General features: G+C 41.2%; 3 protein-coding genes across 4 annotated transcripts; all 3 read right to left on the bottom strand.

The window, feature by feature from the left end:
• Nucleotides 1–2,251: 2,251 nt before the first annotated feature.
• LOC114172064 (endoglucanase 17-like) lies at nucleotides 2,252–14,295 on the bottom strand. Of its 2 annotated transcripts, XM_085668493.1 has the most exons (6): nucleotides 14,063–14,295; nucleotides 3,278–3,403; nucleotides 3,034–3,191; nucleotides 2,857–2,951; nucleotides 2,631–2,756; nucleotides 2,252–2,448 (listed from the first exon to the last, which is right to left on the bottom strand). In XM_085668493.1, the coding sequence occupies exons 2-5, from the start codon at nucleotides 3,398–3,400 to the stop codon at nucleotides 2,719–2,721; spliced, it is 414 nt and encodes a 137-aa protein (XP_085524619.1). In that variant the 5' UTR covers nucleotides 3,401–3,403; nucleotides 14,063–14,295; the 3' UTR covers nucleotides 2,252–2,448; nucleotides 2,631–2,718. The 2 variants fall into 2 exon arrangements, with proteins under 2 accessions (XP_085524619.1, XP_085524620.1); XM_085668494.1 differs by lacking the exons at nucleotides 2,631–2,756; nucleotides 2,857–2,951 and having other exon boundaries at nucleotides 14,063–14,294.
• Nucleotides 8,060–9,322, bottom strand: LOC114170237 (uncharacterized). Its single transcript, XM_028055728.2, has one exon. The coding sequence runs from the start codon at nucleotides 9,320–9,322 to the stop codon at nucleotides 8,060–8,062; it is 1,263 nt and encodes a 420-aa protein (XP_027911529.2).
• Nucleotides 9,662–11,255, bottom strand: LOC146881649 (uncharacterized). The gene is made up of 2 exons (XM_085669280.1): nucleotides 10,495–11,255; nucleotides 9,662–9,875 (listed from the first exon to the last, which is right to left on the bottom strand). The coding sequence occupies exons 1-2, from the start codon at nucleotides 11,253–11,255 to the stop codon at nucleotides 9,662–9,664; spliced, it is 975 nt and encodes a 324-aa protein (XP_085525406.1).
• Nucleotides 14,296–18,819: the final 4,524 nt, after the last annotated feature.

Raw genomic sequence — 18,819 nt, 5'->3', positions numbered from 1 at the left:
AAAAACCACAGATTGACACGTGGCACGTTGACTAACGGCGTTAGTCAACTCTGTCTGAAAGGGACCTAATTGAAGCAATTTTCAAAAGTTGGGATGCAATTGACACTTTTTTAAAAGCGGGTACCAATTTAACACACTAGTACAAAACTGGGTACCTTACGATTAATTAAACCTAAATATTTTAAGACTCTTTTCACAGTAGTAAGATGTGATTCTTTTGGATTGGCTTGAAAACGAGCACACACACATACAGATTACATAATATCAGGTCTACTTGCAGTAAGATACAACAAAGAACCTATCATGCCTCTAAACATAGTTTGATTTACCTCTGTTCCTGATTCATCTTTGTCTAAATAGCAAGAGGTTCCCATAAGAGTACTTGCTTCCTTAGTAGTATCTATTCCAAATTTCTTAAGTACTTCTTTATAGAACTTAGATTGAGAAATGAAGGTTCCATTTTCCATTTGCTTAATTTGTAGACCCAAAAAGAATGTCAATTCTCCTATCCTTGACATTTCAAATTCTCCCTGCATTATACTTGCAAGGCCCTTACATAGAGAATTATCAGTAGATCCAAATATTATGTTATCTACATTAATTTGGACTAGTAAAATATGCTTATCTACACTTTCAATAAAAAAGGTTAAATTAATTTTACCTCTTTCAAAATTATTTTCTAACAAAAATGTACTTAATTGTTCATACCAAGATCTAGGTGCTTGTTTTAATCTATACAATGCTTTCTTCAATTTATAAATGTGATTAGGAAACTTATAATCTTCAAAACCATGTGGTTGTTCAACATACACATTTTCTTTAATAAATCCATTTAAGAAAGCACTTTTAACATCCATCTGATACAGTTTTAATTTCATGAGAGAGGCATAAGCAAGAAGTAAACATATAGCTTCTAAGCTAGAAATTGGAGCATATGTCTCATCATAATCTATACCTTCTTCTTGTCTGTATCCCTTTGCTACAAGTCTAGCTTTGTTCTCAGTGATGTTTCCATCTTCATCCAGCTTGTTTCTGAACACCCACTTTGTTCCTATGACTTGGTGTGAATCATCCCTAGGAATGAGTCCCAAACTTCATTTCTTTCAAATTGATTCAGCTTTTCTTGCATTGCTATACACCATTGATCATCTTAAAGAGCTTCTTCTACATTTTTGGGTTCTCTTTGTGAAACAACAGCGATAGTCATACATAAATTTGACATATTTTTAGTTACTACTCCCTTTGCGAGGGAACAATCCCTAACTAATCCCTCGCAGATCCCTCGCAAAACGATTTAGCGAAGGATTAGTGAGAAAACAACGAGGACACTAAACCTTAGCTAAATTATAGGTAGCTAATTAGCGAGAGAACTACTCCCTAGCTAATCCCTAGCTAATGTATAGCTAATCCCTAGCAAACTACTTGAAGCAAATCTCTAGCTAATCCCTAGCAAACGGTTTGTAGCAAATCCTTAGCTAATCCTTAGCAAACGGTTTGTAGCAAATCCCTAGCTAATCCTTAGCAAACTATTTGTAACAAATCTCTAGCTAATCCCTAGCAAACTATTTGTAGCAAATTTCTAGCTAATCCCTAACAAAACGGTTGTAGCAAATCCCTCACTAATCCCTAGCAAAATGTTTGTAGCAAATCCCTAGCCAATCCTTAGCAAACTAATTGTAGCTAATCCCTAGCTAATCTCTAGCAAAATGTTTGTAACAAATCTCCAGCCAATCTCTAGCAAATTAATTGTAGCAAATCTCTAGTTAATCCTTAGCAAATTATTTGTAGCAAATCCCTAACTAATCCCTAGCAAAGTGGTTGTAGCAAATCCCTCGCTAATCCCTAGCAAAATGTTTGTAGCAAATTTCTAGCTAATCCCTAACAAAGTGGTTGTAACAAATCTTTGGTTCATCCCTAGCAAGTGGTTGTAGCTAAAAAGTTCTTTTAAACTTGTTTATAACAATTTATGAAGGCTTAATCCTTCCAGTGAACTATTTAGTCAAATTAACAACTTAACTTAATCTCCACCTTAATACCTTTTTATGCGTTTATATTCTAACCACAATATATTTACCGTATGCATTAATTTATTTCTTTTCTCTTCTCTATCAAAATATATGTACGCTCAATAAAACCAAAGTTGGGGATGTCGATGGTTTTGTGCAAAATGGTGATTGAATAATAGGAAGAAGAAATGTAAGAAATAATGACGTTATAAATACACTTATATTAAATAAACAATTGTAAACAACTCACACTGAGTATTGAATTCTGATTCCATGAAGAAGGAATAATTAACTTTTCTTGCCAGATTTCAATATAAATACATTATACTAATATTAATATGAAATAACTAATATTTATCACTTGTGCTTGGGTAATGATGAACTGAAAAAAGTGAAGAGTCTTCAACCCATGCATTCCATAGATTTTGTCAAAGAAAAAATCCTGCACAAACAAATCAACAGAATTCAGATTGCATATAAACAAATTAAAAACAAGCCTATGAAGAATCACAGTCAACTTTCGGCTTAGTCTGCTAAAAAAACCTAATTGATCATGTTCTTAAATTTTGTATAAATGTTTATTAAGAAATTCATCCTGAAAATTGAAAGATTAATTAATAATACCTAAGTTAAGACTTTGGATGTACATGTCCTTGATCCTATAAGGAAGGGTTGAGCAACTTGAACGCTCTCGGCACGTATCTTTTTCTCTTCAGAAGTTGGTTTCAAATTCTTCAGAAGTTGAACACACTATCATTGGACATAACATACATACACATACATAAGTGTGGTAGCAATAAGGTTTCTAAGGCTTAGTGGTACTGGTACTGGTGTCTCAAATGAACTTCACCTGGGGTATACTGGGTGGAAGAGAAAGAGGTCCCAGGAATTATGGAACAAACGAAATTGTCCGCATGGCCCTTGTAGTCATGGAGGGATTGTACCCTTTGAACCAGGAAAACAAAAACTATAAATTAGAAAACATTATGTTTATAGTTTTGTTTACAGTACAGTGAAGGATAGAAACCTTGGAAACAAGTATTCTTGCTCCAGAATGCTTGTTATCTCACGCAAAGGTGTTGTCAAACTCTGCAGCTCCAAGGATCTGGCCATTAACTTTAAGTTTAGGTACATTGGATTCTTGGTAGCCTTGTGCAGCGAGGCAGCACCCCACAACAGCTCATCCTACCATATTATTCACCAACAAATTTTGAGTAATAAGTATGTATCCTCTTGCTAAACTGAACATCCCTTAAAAGTTGAAAGCTTACCTGATAACCAAAGTAAGAGCAGTAAAAGGGGCACACAAAGGGTTTCAAGGCATTGTTGTAGGACCCCCTGTACTTTTCAGCAAACTGGAATAACTGTGTTGTTCGCTCTAATTTATCTATCATTATCTGAGGAGTGTCAAGCGAAAGGTTGGTTCCATTTAGAAAAGAAGCAATGAAAAAAAGCTAAATACTCTCCCTTATCCAACAACGATAGCAAAACTAGTTGGAAGTCATTTTCATTCACTTTTACTTTATAAATAAACGAATATTCAAAACAAAATAAAAAATGCGTATAAGAAAAACAAATTAAAACCTTCTACGATCCTTTATACAACACGGGACAGAGAAATAATTAAAACACATTCACAAGATAAAACTAAGCAATGAAAAAAAAACACTCACAGTTGAGCAAGATCAGTGTGTATCCTCTTTTGCCCTTACAACTACTAATAGCAACAATACAATCGTAGGGAGCAAAATCTTCCATGGATTGAGCGATATGTATAAGAATTCAGGTATTCATTAAGTTAAAATGCACTTGGAAGAAAAACCGACAAAAACACGCACACTAAATCCTAAATACATCTTTAAAACAACACGTAAATGCATATAAATACCATAAAAGAAATGTTTCGGGTGTAGGGACCAAGAGCCTACTAAGAACCTCTTCAATTTTACTCCCTCCTTCTCGAAATCTCCTTTCTTCACAACTGCGGTAACTTCTTCTCCAATGCGAAATTAAGATCCTCACCAACCTACCTTTGGGCCCTATTTATAGTTTCCAATGTGGGTCTGTGATTAGGGTTTCTTAATCATGGCCCAATGATCCTCTAATCAAAATTACTGACTTGTTTAACGTTAATTAATCCAGTTGACTGGTCTCATTTGGCCGTTCGACCGATGGCCGCTTGATTAGACTGGTTATCTTTTGATTTTAACAACTTAGTGAATAATTAATCTATACAGCCGATCGACCGATTGTCACATATAAGACGCTACGCGAACCAGCTAGGAGACTGATCGATCGATGGATCTCTATGGGTTGATGCGCGATCGACTTGGGGGCCAATCAAACGATTGTCCTTTACAAGTTAAAGCGTTGTTCGTGTGGGACCGAGCAACCGATGGTCCTTTATAGCGATGCGTAATTCATACGTAGGGCCGATCGACCAATGGTCCCTTACGAGGTAATGAATGGTTCGTTTGCGAGACCGATTGATCGATGGTCCCTTACGGAGTACCATGTAATTCATACGTAGGACCGATCGACCGGTGGTCCTATATAGTTCATCTGTGGGGTCGTTCGACCGGTGGACATGTTTTATATACGAGCCCTCCCAGCCTTGTTCGATGGACCGGAGGACTACACATGGCCGATGGCCCGATGGGGCATACGGTACACAAGCCCCCCAGCCTTGAGCGATGATGAAGGTGGAGCGAGAAGGTTTGCAAAGACTGTAGTGCCGATGGGCCGAAGGGGTTTCTTGACAGTTATCTTGCTTCGTAGATCGTGCCTGTCAGTTAGGATGCGAAGCGTTGTGAAGTACGGGCCGTTGATCTACGCGTGATCGTGTGGTCCTGGTGCTGCCACGTGTTCCTAGGCCTTTCTATAAATAGGTGTGTGTGGCCTTTCTTCTCTCTTTCTACCCGAGCCACCGATCGTCTTCTTCTTTCTACAGGTAATAATGTCTTCCAGCGCATCGAGTTCAGACGGATCCTCGGGTGGGGTGGTCGAGGTGTCCGGGGGCGACGAGGTTCCGATGGGGTAATGATCTCGGGGACCTGGTGGAGCGAACTAAGGTTTTTAGTGACGAGGTGGAGGACGGGTTTCTCCGGGTAAAGGTGTGTGCCAGTAACGAGAGGGTCTGCCATGGCAAGGGAGCGGCGAAGCTAGAGTTTTTCTATGTCTATGCTTGCCTATTCCACGATCTGGGTCTGACCGTGCCGTTCGCCGATTGGCAAATGGCGGTTCTACCAGAAATTCAATACGCACCGATCCAGATACACCCGAACGCCTGGGCGTCAATGCAGGCCTTTGAGGTTCTCTGCCGAATGGCTGGTCTGACAGCCACCATGCCTCTGTTCCTGCACTTCTATAAAACCCGACCCACCACGTCCAAAGGCTGGGTTTCCTTTCTTGGGGTGAACAAGAGTTTGTTCACCCTCTACCTTGCCTCGTACAAGGGTTTCAAGACCAACTTTCTCAAGGTTGCATTCCCGGCCGGGGCAGAAAGTACATATTCGATGTGGATGGTCGGTCGAAGTTCCCCCTGTACTGGACGGCGTTTCCTCCGCCTACTGATCCTTGGACGGAGGACCGTTTAACCCCCGCCGAGCGGGCTGACCTAGCCGTCCTCAAGACCCTCCCCGATAAGATCCCACCGAGGCCGCTGCTCCAATGCCTCCGCTCTCTGGACTTGTCGAGGGCGGTTTATGGTTAGTTGTTCTGATCTTTCCGATCGTTGTAGGAGTTGCTATTAACTTACGCGTTTTTTCTTGTTTGTAGATATCATGGCCCGAACGACGATCTCCAATGCTGAGTTCATGGCCCGCGCCCCTTCAGAGTGTTCCCGGTGGTCCCTCGACGGCTCCTTCTCCTGCAACTAATGCGTCGACCGGTGCCTCAACTGTTGTCACCCGGCCTCGATTTTTCGTCATCCACCCCAACTCTACTATTCTTGTCGCTGCGGTGAATAATGGAAAAAAGACTAAGAGGGATGACTCCCCCGCTGGCCGATCGTCGAAGAGGAGTAAGAAGGCCGAGGCTTCCGAGTCCTTGGCCACCGCCTTCCTCAGTAGCGAGGTTCGGCTTGAGGAGGAGGCCTTCTTCCACCTGGGTCATCGCGTCAAGGACATGCTGAAAGACGTATCTAAAGAGGAGGCTTTGCGGAGGGCCGAGGAATTGACCCTTAGGTTGCCTGCAATATATACCAAGTTTCCCCGGGCCGATCGGAGCAGGATCGACAGCCTAGAGAAGAAGCTCGCGGCGACAAGAGGTGAAGGCTTCCACATCGGACTTGAAGACCCAGTTCGATCGGATAAGTGTCATGAAGGCCGAGCATGCTAAGTGCGTCGGCCTACTTAAAGCTTCTGACGAAGGAGTAGCTGAAGGCCAAGGAGGCGGTCGATGAGCTGCGAAAACTTCAAAGGCGCTTTGATGACTTGTCATTGGAGCATTTGGTCGTCGTTGGATCGGCTGCTGACTAGCAGAAGAAAGCTAAAGAGTATCAGGCTGAGTTGCGTATTGCCGATGAGCAAGTCTTTGCTCAATACGAGACGGGCTTCCAGAACGTTGTCGATTAAGCCGTCTTCTTCTACCACTGCTCCCCCGATCGGTTCAATGTTCACTTAGGGTTGGTTGAAGGGAAACTGGAAAGATTTTTCGACCGGCTTGATGAAGCGACCGCTCCTCCTACTGATGACTCTTAGTTTAATTTAATTTTGTGTATATTTTGATATAACCGATCGAGTTCGATCGGCCTTGTGGTCGATCGCGCTCGATCGATTATTAGGCCATTTTTTGACAAACATTTACATGTATATGGCAAGTAACTTTTTCCTTTCTATCTGTTGGTTCGATCTTCTTTTATCGTTGTTGCTGGCGATCGGCCGTTTGATCTTTATTTATCGTTGTTACTGGCTATCGGCCGTTTGATCTTTATTTATCGTTGTTGCTGGCGATCGACCATTCGATCTTTATTTATCGTCGTTGCTGGCGATCGACCATTTGATCTTTATTTATCATTTTATGTTTGGGGCGGTCGGCCTATCCTTTAATAGTTTGATGTTAACGCGCGGGGCCATCGACCCATTTTGTAAACTTAATGTTTGAACAAGTGTGACGATTGGCCGCTATTTTGTGTTTGACTTCAATCGGGCGATCGACCCATGACTTCTTACTTAGTCTTATTTCTTCTATCAATTGTGTTGTTGACTTGGTTTGATTGTTACGCTTACGACACAAACGGTCCGACTTTATTACGCATTCATTTTTTAATTCCTTTAGATCGTTGGCGTCGTGCCTTGATCGTAGCCGACAGCTCGTGTCACTTATTTACCCGTAGGGTTAATTAGATCGCTCGGATCGCTGTTGACCGAGCGGAGCTTCCTCGTGGAAGCCCGCACCTTGATCGGTCAGGCTTTGCTCGGGTCCCATAGGGAGCCCCATCGATCGGTTAGCTGGAGTGGCGTTAAACACTTGTTTTATTGATAGTGTTATCAACAGTAATACATTTTTAAATGTGAAGCGTTCCATGTATTCGATATTTCCTTGTCGCTCAGGTATTCAAGCCGATATGCTCCGTTCTACAAGCTTTCGGTCACGCAGAACGGTCCTTCCCAGTTCGGTGCCAACTTCCCTTGTGTTGATTTCTTGCGCGCTTCGTTCATCTTCCTTCATACCAGGTCTCCTCGGATGAAGCTCCTCGGTTTCACCTTTGCGTTGTACCTTCTTGCCACTATCCTCTTGCATGTTTCGGCTCGCACGGCTGCTCTTTCTCTCTGCTCGGTCGTCCAGTTCAATTCCTCTCGCATGCGTCCGCAATTCACATCAAAGTTTTGCATCTCCCGCCGAAGGGTCTATTCTCCTACTTCAATTGGTAGCATAACATCTGTTTCGTACGTCAGATTGAAAGGGGATTCTACGGTCGTCCCATGCGGAGTGCACCGATAGGCCCAAAGGACCTGCGGAAGTTCGTCCACCCACGCTCCCTTGGCTTCTCCCAATCTTTTCTTCAGCTCCGCCACTATGACCTTGTTCATGGCTTCGGCTTGACCATTAGTCTAGGGATGCTCGACCGAGCTGGTTAGATGGCGTATCCCCACTTGCTTATAAAAATCCCTTAACTTCTTATCGATGAACTGCCGGCCGTTGTCGGTGATGATGGTATGGGGCAGGCCGAAGCGGCAGACTATGTTTCGCCACACAAACGAGTGGACTTGCCGAGCGATGATGTTAGTCAGGGCTTCTGCTTCGACCCACTTGGTGAAGTAATCTACGGTGACTAGTATGAACTTCTTTTGTGCTCTGCCGATAGGGAATGGACTGACGATGTCCATGCCCCACTGTGCGAACGGCCATGGGGCCGTTAGGCTGTGTAGTTCGGTCAGAGCTCTCTTGACATTGTTTCCATGGGCTTGGCAACCTTTGCATTTTCGTATCATAGCCTCACAGTCCTGCTCCATGGTCGGCCAGTAGTACCTTACCCGGAGTATTCGTGCTTTCATCGTCCTCCGTCCGGTGTGCGTCCCGCAAATGCCATTGTGGACCTCGTTCATGACGTATCCTGCTTCTTCCTCCGACAGGCATTTGAGGAGCGGCGCGGTGAAACCTCGTTTGTATAGATCCTCTCCGATAGTGACAAATCGGAGCGCCCGACGCTGCTCGATCGACTTCAGGTCTTTTCTGGCATCGCTTCTTCTCAGAAGTTCCCGCACATCACTTATCCAGTCCGCTGGCCGATCGACTACTGCGCATTCTCCTACCGAGGGTCTCATCAGGGTTTTCCTGATGATGGTTTTCAGCTGACCTTTCTCTTTTCCCTCTGCCAGCTTGGATAGCCTATCGACTCTGGCATTCTCCGCTCGGGGTATATGGTGGATAGTTACTTCTTCGAACTCTTTCATGGCTTCAACCATCTTATGATAATATTGCAGCAGCAGATCGTCTTTAACTTGATACTCCCCTTGCACTTGCCCGACCACGAGTCGCGAATCAGTGTTACATTTTAACCTTCTGGCGCCTAGATCCTTTGCTAGCCTCAGTCTGACGATCAATGCTTCATACTCTGCCTGGTTATTCGACGCTCTGAACTTGAATTGCAAGTAGTGGTCGACCGTAAAGCCACTCGGTCCTTCGATGACAATCCTTGCTCCTGCATTGCGTTTGTCCGACGAGCCATCGACGAAGAGGACCCATGTTTGTTCCGTCGGGGAGATCGGCCCGTGGAGTTCTACTGCGAAATCTGCCAAGTGTTGCCCCTTGACGGATCCTCTCGGCTGAAATTTAAGGCCGAACTCGGAGAGCTCGACCGACCACGCAATCATCCTCCCGGCTAGATCGGGCTTCCTGAGTATCACCTTTATCTACTGAAATGCCTCCTCGCATTGGTCGTCGCATTTATCTACGGTCTGCTTCTTCATGATCATCAGGATCAGCTTGATCTTCTCTGTTAGCTTGGGCAGGAAGCGCGCAAGGGATGTCAGACGCCCGACCAACCGTTGGATCTCCTTCAGATTTCTAGGGCTCCTCATCTCAGCGATGGCGGCACACTTGTCAGGGTTGGCTTCGATCCCTCGGTCAGTCAACATGAACCCCAAGAATTTGCCGGTCGGCACTCTGAACACACATTTCTCCGGGTTGAGACGCATGTTGTACTTGCGCACTTAGTGGAAGACCTCCTTTAGGTCGCGAACGTGACCCTCGACCGTCTGTGACTTTACGACCATGTCGTCTACATATACCTCCATGGATCGACCGATCTGCCCTCTGAAGACCCGATCCATAAGCCTTTGGTAGGTCGCCCCCGCATTCTTGAAATCGAACGACATGACTTCGTAGCAGAAGTTGGCTTGATCGGTGATGAACGCCGTTTTAGATCTGTTTGGACCATACATAGGGATCTAATTATACCCTAAGTATGCGTCCAGAAAGCTTAGGAAATTGTGCCCCGAAGCTCCATCCATAAGTCGATCGATGCTGGGCAAAGGGTATATGATGAAGGATTATCTTGTTCCTTTTTAAGATTATTGAATATGGTGTGAGTTGATTAAGAAAGCTAAGTGAAATCCCCACTGGACATTAAGATAGCAAGCTATCTAGATGTGAAGGTTCCTTTCACAAAACTCAAGAGAAGAAGATGATGGATTGATTCAAAACGAAAAGGAAATCGAAAGCACATAAACCATAGAAAACCAAGAACAATTAAAGGAAGAAGAAAACACAAAATGGAAAGGAAAGAAATGGTAAAAATGTGAGAAGCACGCCACTACAAGGCTAGGCTAGAAGCCATGGCAACCTTGAAGATGAGTGGATGTGTGCGGCCACTTGCTATGCAAGATAAGGCTTAAAAGTATTCACTCCCTAGGCAGGAAACTCTCACAAATGGTTAAGACACAAGAGTGTTTTTACTTCAAAATGTTCAACCCTTTTACATGTCTAGGAGCACCCCTTATATAGAAGAGTTTAGGAGCTTCTAAGCAAATAAAAGATTGCCAACTTTTGGGACATTACGTCAGGATGGATGCTCGGCATATCAGCTGATGACCATGCAAAGAGGTCCTGGTTTTCCAGGATGACCGCGCCCAGGAGTTCCTCCTCGTCCGGCTTCAGAGCTCCCCCTATCTTCGTGACTTGGCCTGGTTGCATCCCGATCGAGATCTCCTTGGTATCTCCCCTAGGTTGAATCTGATCCTCCGTATTCGTTCGGGGATCCAAATCAGTCATGGCAACCTCCGATCGGTGTTGTTTTCTAAGGCGGCTGTAGGGGGTAATCTTTAACCCAGCTGCGTAACACTGCCTGGCGATCTGCTGGTCCGCATGCACGGTGCATATCGTCCCCTTATCCGACGGGAACTTCATGGCCAAGTGTAAGGTTGAGACGATCGCTCCAAAGGCATTCAGGCAAGGTCTTCCTAGCAAGACATTGTAGGAAGTGTTAGCTTCAACTAACAGGAATCTAACCCTTACCTCTCGGCCGTCTCTCCTCGAGCCGATCCGGGTGTGGAGGTCCAGGTAACCCCTCGTGTCTACCCGCTCGCCCGAGAACCCAACGATCTGTTCGTTGTAAGGGACGATCAGGTCCTCAAACAAGTTCATCTTCCGAAAATTTTTCCAATATAAGATATTGACGGAGCTCCCTTGATCCACCAGAACCTTCCCGATTCCATATTTTGCTACCTCGATGGAGATGACCATAGGATCGTCATGATCAAGATCGGGAGCCTTGAAATCCTCATCGGTGAAGGTGATATGGGGCATTGACCACACCTTCTTTTCTACCAGATGGACCAACTTAAGCGCCCGGACGTGCCTCTTTCGAGTACATGAGCTCGATCCTTCTCCAGCGAATCCTCCCGAAATGGTATTGATGCAACCCCTTATGGGCTTATCCCTGCTCCGGCTACGACTCCTCCTCGGGTTCGGTGGACTCTGGACGACTCCCTCCTTCGCCTGTCAGGCTCCTGCTCTCTCCATTTCTCCCACTTGGCCGGTGCCTGCCTTCATGCTGGGCTTCTGTTCCTAACCGGGCTTCGCTGGGGGCGATCCTGCTAAATGTACTTCTTCAAATGCCCTTGTCGAATAAGCTCCTCAATCTTTTTGCGGAGTGTATGACATTCCTCCGTGGTGTGGTCGATCGTCCGATGATACTGACAGTGCTTGTTGCTATCGACGTCTGGAGGTGGAGGCTTCTTTCTGGATGCTGGAAGTGAATCGGTGCTGAAGGCCTCCAACAAGATCTTCGCCCAGGGGACGACCAAGGGGGTGTACGTTGTGAACTTGGGCATTTTCTTCTCGTTGGGCCGAGCAAGGGGTTTGCTCGGTCGAGGGGCGCTCTTCTGGGATGCTGCATCTTCCTTTTCCCTCTTCTTCACCGTAAACTCTTGCACGTCTTCCATCTGTATGAACTTGGCCGCTCGCTCCCTCATCTCCTCCATTGTCTTTGGCTTCTTGCAGCTTATCTTATCTGCAAACACGTCCGGCTGCAGTTCGTATGAAAAGTGATGTCGAGCGATTTCGTTGCTGAGGTCTTTTATCTTGACCGACATGCGGTTATATCGATCGAGGTAACTCCTCAGCGACTCCCCATCCTATTGGCGAATATTTACCAAGTTATCTACCGTTAGGATAGCCGGCCTCAGGGGAGCAAACTGCGTGCTGAACATGGCCTTCAGAGTGGCGAAGGAGTCGATGCTGTTGGCCGACAGCTCAGAGAACCACTCCAACGCCTCTCCGGTCAGGGAAGTCGAGAAAACGCGACACCAGATCAGGTCACTCACGGCATGGAACATCATCTGGTGGGTGAAGACCCGCATGTGGTTGTCAGGGTTTGTCGTCCCGTCATACTTGTCGAACGTCGGCATCTTCCATCTCTACGACAACGGGGTCTCCAATATGAATTGGGTGAAGGGGAAATTCCCCGACGCGTGGATCTGTTGTAGGGAAGGGTGACCTCCCTCGTTGGCCCCAAAACTCTTGGCCATCATGTGAGAGATGTTTCCCCTCGATGCGTGCGTCTTTTCCACCCTCAGGGGCTGCGATTGCTCCTGTCCTGTGGGAGGCAAGCGACTTTCCATCCGCTCGACTTCCCGATGCTGCTGCACACTGCTCAGTCTGAGCGGATCGGGCACAGTGGGGGTCGAAGGGATACCTTCCTCCTTTCGCCGAAGGGCGGCGTTCTCCTCTCGCAGAACTTGCATCTGCACCTCGTAGTTCCTCTGCATTTCATCCATCCTCTGTTGCATCGCCCTGATCATTTCCCTTGTATCTGCTTGATCATCCGCCATTCTTCCTCCGTCCACGTTGCTATTTCGGTTTCTTGTGGTCACCATAAGGGTGTATGGTGTAAAGAAGACTGCTCGGCCCCCCGGTGGGCGCCAAAATGTTTCAGGTGTAGGGACCAAGAGCCTACTAAGAACCTCTTCAATTTTACTCCTTCCTTCTCGAAATCTCCTTTCTTCACAACTGCGGTAACTTCTTCTCTAAGAAATCTATCTCCTCGCTCGATCGGTTGAATAGACGATCGGGGTACCTGTCTAAAAGGCTCCGATGTTTAAGTCAGTTGATGGGCCGATTGGTATATGAGTGTAACTGCAGTAATAAATGCGAAATTAAGATCCTCACCAACCTACCTTTGGGCCCTATTTATAGTTTCCGGTGTGGGCCTATGATTAGGGTTCCTTAATCATGGCCTAATGATCCTCTAATCAAAATTACTGACTTGTTTAACGTTAAATAATCTAGTTGACTAGTCTCATTTGGTCGTTCGACCGATGGCCGCTTGACTAGACTGGTTATCTTTTGATTTTAACAACTTAGTGAATAATTAATCTATACAGCCGATCGACCGATTGTCACATATAAGGCCGCTATGCGAACCACCTAGGAGACTGATCGACCGATGGATCTCTATGGGTTGATGCGCGATCGACTTGGGGGCCGATCAAACGATTGTCCTTTACAAGTTAAAGTGTTGTTCGTGTGGGACCGAGCGACCGATGGTCCTTTACAGTGATGCGTAATTCATACGTAGGGCCGATCGACCGATGGTCCCTTACGAGGTAATGAATGGTTCGTTTGCGAGACCGATTGACCGATGGTCTCTTACGGAGTACCATGTAATTCATATGTAGGACCGATCGACCGATGGTCCTATATAGTTCATCTGTGGGATCGTTCAACCGGTGGACATGTTTTATATACGAGCCCTCCCAGCCTTGTTCGATGGACCGGAGGACTGCACATGGCCGATGGCCCGATGGGGCGTATGGTACAAGAAACATTGCATTTCATAACCGAAAAAATAATCAACAATCACAGCTAAAAACAAGTCAATTGTTAAAAAAACCAATAAATGTCAGAAAATCAAGCAAACATCATCACGCACAAGCAACTAAACGCGGGAAATCTTTCAAATTAAGCAAAGGATAAAACTCCTAAAACAAAGAGAATGTGTTTGTGCATGTAAGGAATAAGTGTGTGTGTGTGTGAGTGAGAGAGAAAAAGAAAGAGAAACAAGCAAAGGAAGGAGAAAGTTGAAAGTAAGAAGAGGATAAAAATGCAAGAACCTCGACGGCAGCAACGAAAGGATGACGAATTTTGAGGAGGCAGTTATTGCGGAGCTCCTATGGATGCGAAACCCTAGAAGGAGAAGCGACGCGGTTGTGGTTGAGAGGAAAACAAATAAAAAAGCGAAGGAACGACGGAAGTGTACAGTGCTGCTTACGAACGAAGGAACGAACAGAGCTCCCATCAGCATTTTTTTTATTTCATTTTAAACTATGTAATTAATTACTATTGTTCAGTGCTGCTTGCGAAAGTGCAAGGAAACTAAACAAAATAATAGTGTTTTTATTAATTCTTCTAATATAAATATTTAAATTTTAAATGAATTTTTAAGTGTATAATTAAATTAAGTTAAATATTCGTATTTTATAAATAAAATACATACATACAATTTGTTTTTATTTATAATATATCATAAACAATTTATTTCATATTTAAAATGTTTAAAAAATTAAATAATATAAAACAAATTATACCATAAATATAATAATATATATAATAACATGTAACAATATAAATTAATTAATAATCCTTTTATTTGAATAAATTAATATAAAAAATATAAAAAAGCAGCGTAAAGATAATAAATTTTTAATCAAAATAATAATTAATCATTTGATTTTAAATATAATTAATAAGAATTGTTTTAATACCTTTTATAATAATATTTAACGGAAAGAAATATATTGTATTAGTTAAATTTTAGTTATTATTTTAATATATATATATATATATATATATATATATATATATATATAATAAATATAATTAACAAATAAAAGATTAATTTATATAAAAATAAAATATGTTTTGATAATTTGTTAATATATTGATAGTTTTTATAAATTTACTTAATAAATTCATATTTTATAGAATAGTTTGTATATTATTATTTTTAATTACAAATTCTATTTATTAGCTTTGGATTTCCAACAAAATCATTAATCATAATTAATTAGCTACCATACTATGTTGTATCTAATCTCTAATTAATTATAGCTACAATTTAGCTACCATATTATGTTGTGTTTAATCCCTAACTAATTAGCTATAATTTAACTACTATATTATGTTGTGTATAATTCCTAACTAATTAGCTATAACTTAGCTACAATATTTATGTTGTATTTAATCCCTAACTAATTAGCTACAACTTAGCTACCATATCATGTTGTGTATAATCCCTAACTAATTAGCTATAACTTAGCTACCATATTTGTGTTGTGTTTAATCCCTAACTAATTAGCTACAACTTAGTTACCATATTATGTTGTGTCTAGTCCCTTGCTAATTAGCTGCAACTTAGCTACCATATTTGTGTTGTATTTAATCTCTAACTAATTAGGTACAACTTAGCTACCATATTATGTTGTGTATAGTCCCTCGCTCATTAGCTACAATTTTAGTTTGTCGCTAATCCTTCGCTAATTAGCGAGCACAATTTTTCCTCGCAAATTAGCAAATTTCTTGTAGTGCAATGACATTTTCCAAAGACAATCCTCTAGGTGATTTCCAGCTTTTGGCAAGATCTTCAGGTTCAGCCAATGGGTTCTCATTTAGGTACATCGATCAAGAGCTTCTTTAAAATATTCTTCATCACCTGCATTTGTTTTATTTGACTCAAAAGGGTTCTCCTCAAGGTCCACAGTTTCATCAAAAACAACATGCATAGATTCTTCTACATTCAAGGTTCTTCTATTAAAAACTCTATAGGCTTTACTAGTAAATGAATATCCTAAGAAAATAGCTTCATCTGCTTTAGAATCAAATTTACCCAAGTTTTCTTTTCCATTGTTTAGGACAAAACATTTACATCCAAATATTTTTAAATGTGCTACATTAGGCTTTCTTCCTTTAAACAATTCATAAGGGGTATTTTTCAATATTGGTCTAATAAGCATTCTATTTAGTACATAACATCCCGTGCTCACAACATCAACCCAAAAATATTTGGGCACTTCATATTCGTTCAACATTGTGCGAGCTAATTCCTCTAAGGATCTATTTTTCCTTTCTACAACTCCATTTGGTTGAGGAGTTCTAGGTGCAAAAAAATTATGCATAATTTTGTTTTCTTCACAAAAGTTTTCAAACGATTCATTTTGAAATTCTCCTCCATGATCACTTCTCAAAACTTTAATTTTCAAATCTTTTTCATTTTGAATCACTTTTGCAAATTTCTTAAAAGCTTTATAGGCCTCACTTTTTAGTGTGAGAAAGAAAGTCCATGTATATCTTGAGTAATCATCAACAATAACAAGAGCATAGTAATTTCCCCCAAAACCTTTTGTCCTTGAAGGACCAAACAAATCCATATGCAAAAGTTCTAAAGGCTTTCATGTAAAAATCACATTTTTTGAATGAAATGATGATTTTACTTGTTTTCCTTTTTGACATGCATCACATAGTTTATCTTTTTCAAACTTTATTTTTGGCAATCCAATTACTAATTCTTTAGAAATTAGTTTGTTTAATTGTTGCATGTGAATATGAGCAGCTCGTTTATGCCATAACCAAGGATTTTTTTCTTCTTTAACAACCAAACAAGTTATATCACTAGATGATGCAGTATCAAGAAGTAAATGTTATTGTGTCTCATACCTTTCAAGGCTACTTCTTTGGAGTCCTTTTGATGAATAGTGCAGTAGTCACTCTCAAATATTACTTTGAGTCCTTTATCACATAATTGGCTTATGCTGAGAAGATTGTGCTTTCATCCTTCCACAAATAGTGCATCCTTGATCTCCAAAGTATTTCCTCCACCTACATCACTCGTTCCAAGTATTTTTTCCTTTGTTGTTATCCTCATATGTAATAAATCCTTGTTCCTTTCTTTTAAAGTTCTTAAACTTCGTTTTGTCTCTAGTCATGTGTCTTGAACAACCATTGTCAAGATACCACATTGATCTTCTTGATTTAGAAGTCATATGCAAAATAAGGAAACAATTCATTTAGGTCCCCAACAACTTGTTTGGGTCCTTGGGGTTAGAAGAAAAATATCTACTTATGAATAGGCACCCAATGATACTTCCGATTTGGAACACCAAAATGTTTAATATTGCATTTATTTGAAGTATGACCCTTTTTCATGCAATACAAACAAGTAGCAGTATGTGCATATGTATTCAAAGTATAAGAAGTTCCTTTTCTACTTAAACCTTACGAGTTCTATTAGTTTTTTTTTCTTATTATGAGTATGAGCATGTTTGATCTTATTTGGATTTTTCTTGAGATCAAATTTTTCACAGTTTTTATTTTCCAAAGCATCTTCAAGATGTTTCTCCAAAATACATATATCAAACATGTAACTTTTACAGCAAGCACATTCAACCGTTTCTTTTTCTTTATTTTCTAATATTGAAATTTTATTTTTCAAAATTTCTTCTTCTTCAAGAGATTTTTCAAAGTTACGTTGCAAATCTTTAAAATCAGATTTTAACTTTCTATGAGTAGTATCCAATTTACTAGATTTAACAAGTAATTGTTGAAATGTGCATCATACAGATCATCATAGTCATTTTCATAGCAAGTAGAATTTACCTCACTGTCAGAATCATCGTGATTATCTATCAAACAGATTTCGAACAGGTTTTGAATGGAAATATACTTGTTGGAAGAGTCCAGATGATCCATCTCCAGGAGACTTTTCTCGGGTTTTAAAACTCTACAACTATCCTGAATTTTATATAATGAAGGGAACACAAAAGTGGTTCAGGTTTGGACCTTGGAATGGCCTACGTTTTACAGGATCACCAAGTGTATATAACAACACCATTTTTTATATCAATATTTGGAGAGCTATTTTTCTGAAAAGTACAGAATCAGGGAGTTAGGAATGGTTTAGGGGTTTTGGACACCCTATGAGTCAGTCTTAGGTCCAACTGATTTGTGGAGATCCTTAAACATTGGGGTAGAATTAACTGGGCCTTACAAAAGTACTTCTAATTTAGTTCTTAAAATTTTCTATTGGCTAACATTTTGAATTGAATGGATCTTTACAAGGGCAGAGGTAAGATACAATTCGTAACTCGATGAGTATGAGGCACGACTGATTGAGTGTAAAGAAAATAGAGGAAAAGTACATACCATATGTAACACAAATTTTACTATACAAATTGTTCAATGAACTTAAAGCTTAGAGAATGAAACTTTTAAATATTGATAATGACAATCATTCACAGAGAGGAAACTGTTAGTTAAAAATAACTAGCATGGATTTAGTTAAAATTAATTAGCATGGAGATTTCTATAACTATAGCATGAATTAGTTAAAAATAATTTAACCGCAGGAGACTGTTAAAAATAAAAATTCAATCGAACCATGAAGACTTTTAAATGGTAATCATTTTACACTTTGATTTCATTCAAATGTTTGGTAAACGTGAAACCAGACTATGTAAGTCAGGGCTTTTAGCTTATACAATTACTTTGATATTGAAAAACTAACACCAAATTACCAAGCAAAAATGTTTAAATTACTCTTAACATTATTTTTGTAGTCGTGTTTTAATTTGTTGCTGTATTTTATACTGTTTTGTGTAACGTTACATGCGGACGTGATTTTATTCACTACAAGAATTTACTGTCTTTTCTTCGAATAAAAACGGATGTCACTACCAAAAAACAATGATAATTGGATGAGAGTGTGGTTCAACGACAACATGGACTACGTCTATTACCTATATGCAAAAGTCGTTTGCATAATGGAGACAAACACACAAATAGAAATTTGCTAAATAGTAACTGAAATCAATAATTG

Source organism: Vigna unguiculata, chromosome 11, assembly GCF_037176805.1.
Source record: "Vigna unguiculata cultivar grain cowpea cultivar isolate G323 ecotype 2 chromosome 11, ASM3717680v1, whole genome shotgun sequence".
NCBI lineage: Eukaryota > Viridiplantae > Streptophyta > Magnoliopsida > Fabales > Fabaceae > Vigna > Vigna unguiculata.
This window is presented reverse-complemented; position numbering and strand designations above follow the sequence as displayed.

Bases quoted from the DNA above. Each gene is read 5' to 3' on its own strand.
- LOC114172064 (XM_085668493.1), bottom strand. From the start codon at position 3,400: ATGATAGATAAATTAGAGCGAACAACACAGTTATTCCAGTTTGCTGAA. The intron at 3,192-3,277 runs GTAAGCTTTCAA...ATAATATGGTAG, and splicing joins GCTCTTACTTTGGTTATCAG to GATGAGCTGTTGTGGGGTGC. The intron at 2,952-3,033 runs GTTTCTATCCTT...CCTGGTTCAAAG, and splicing joins CAAGAATACTTGTTTCCAAG to GGTACAATCCCTCCATGACT.
- LOC114170237 (XM_028055728.2), bottom strand. From the start codon at position 9,322: ATGATTGCGTGGTCGGTCGAGCTCTCCGAGTTCGGCCTTAAATTTCAG.
- LOC146881649 (XM_085669280.1), bottom strand. From the start codon at position 11,255: ATGCCCCATATCACCTTCACCGATGAGGATTTCAAGGCTCCCGATCTT. The intron at 9,876-10,494 runs GTTGGCAATCTT...TGGTCCAAACAG, and splicing joins CCTGACGTAATGTCCCAAAA to ATCTAAAACGGCGTTCATCA.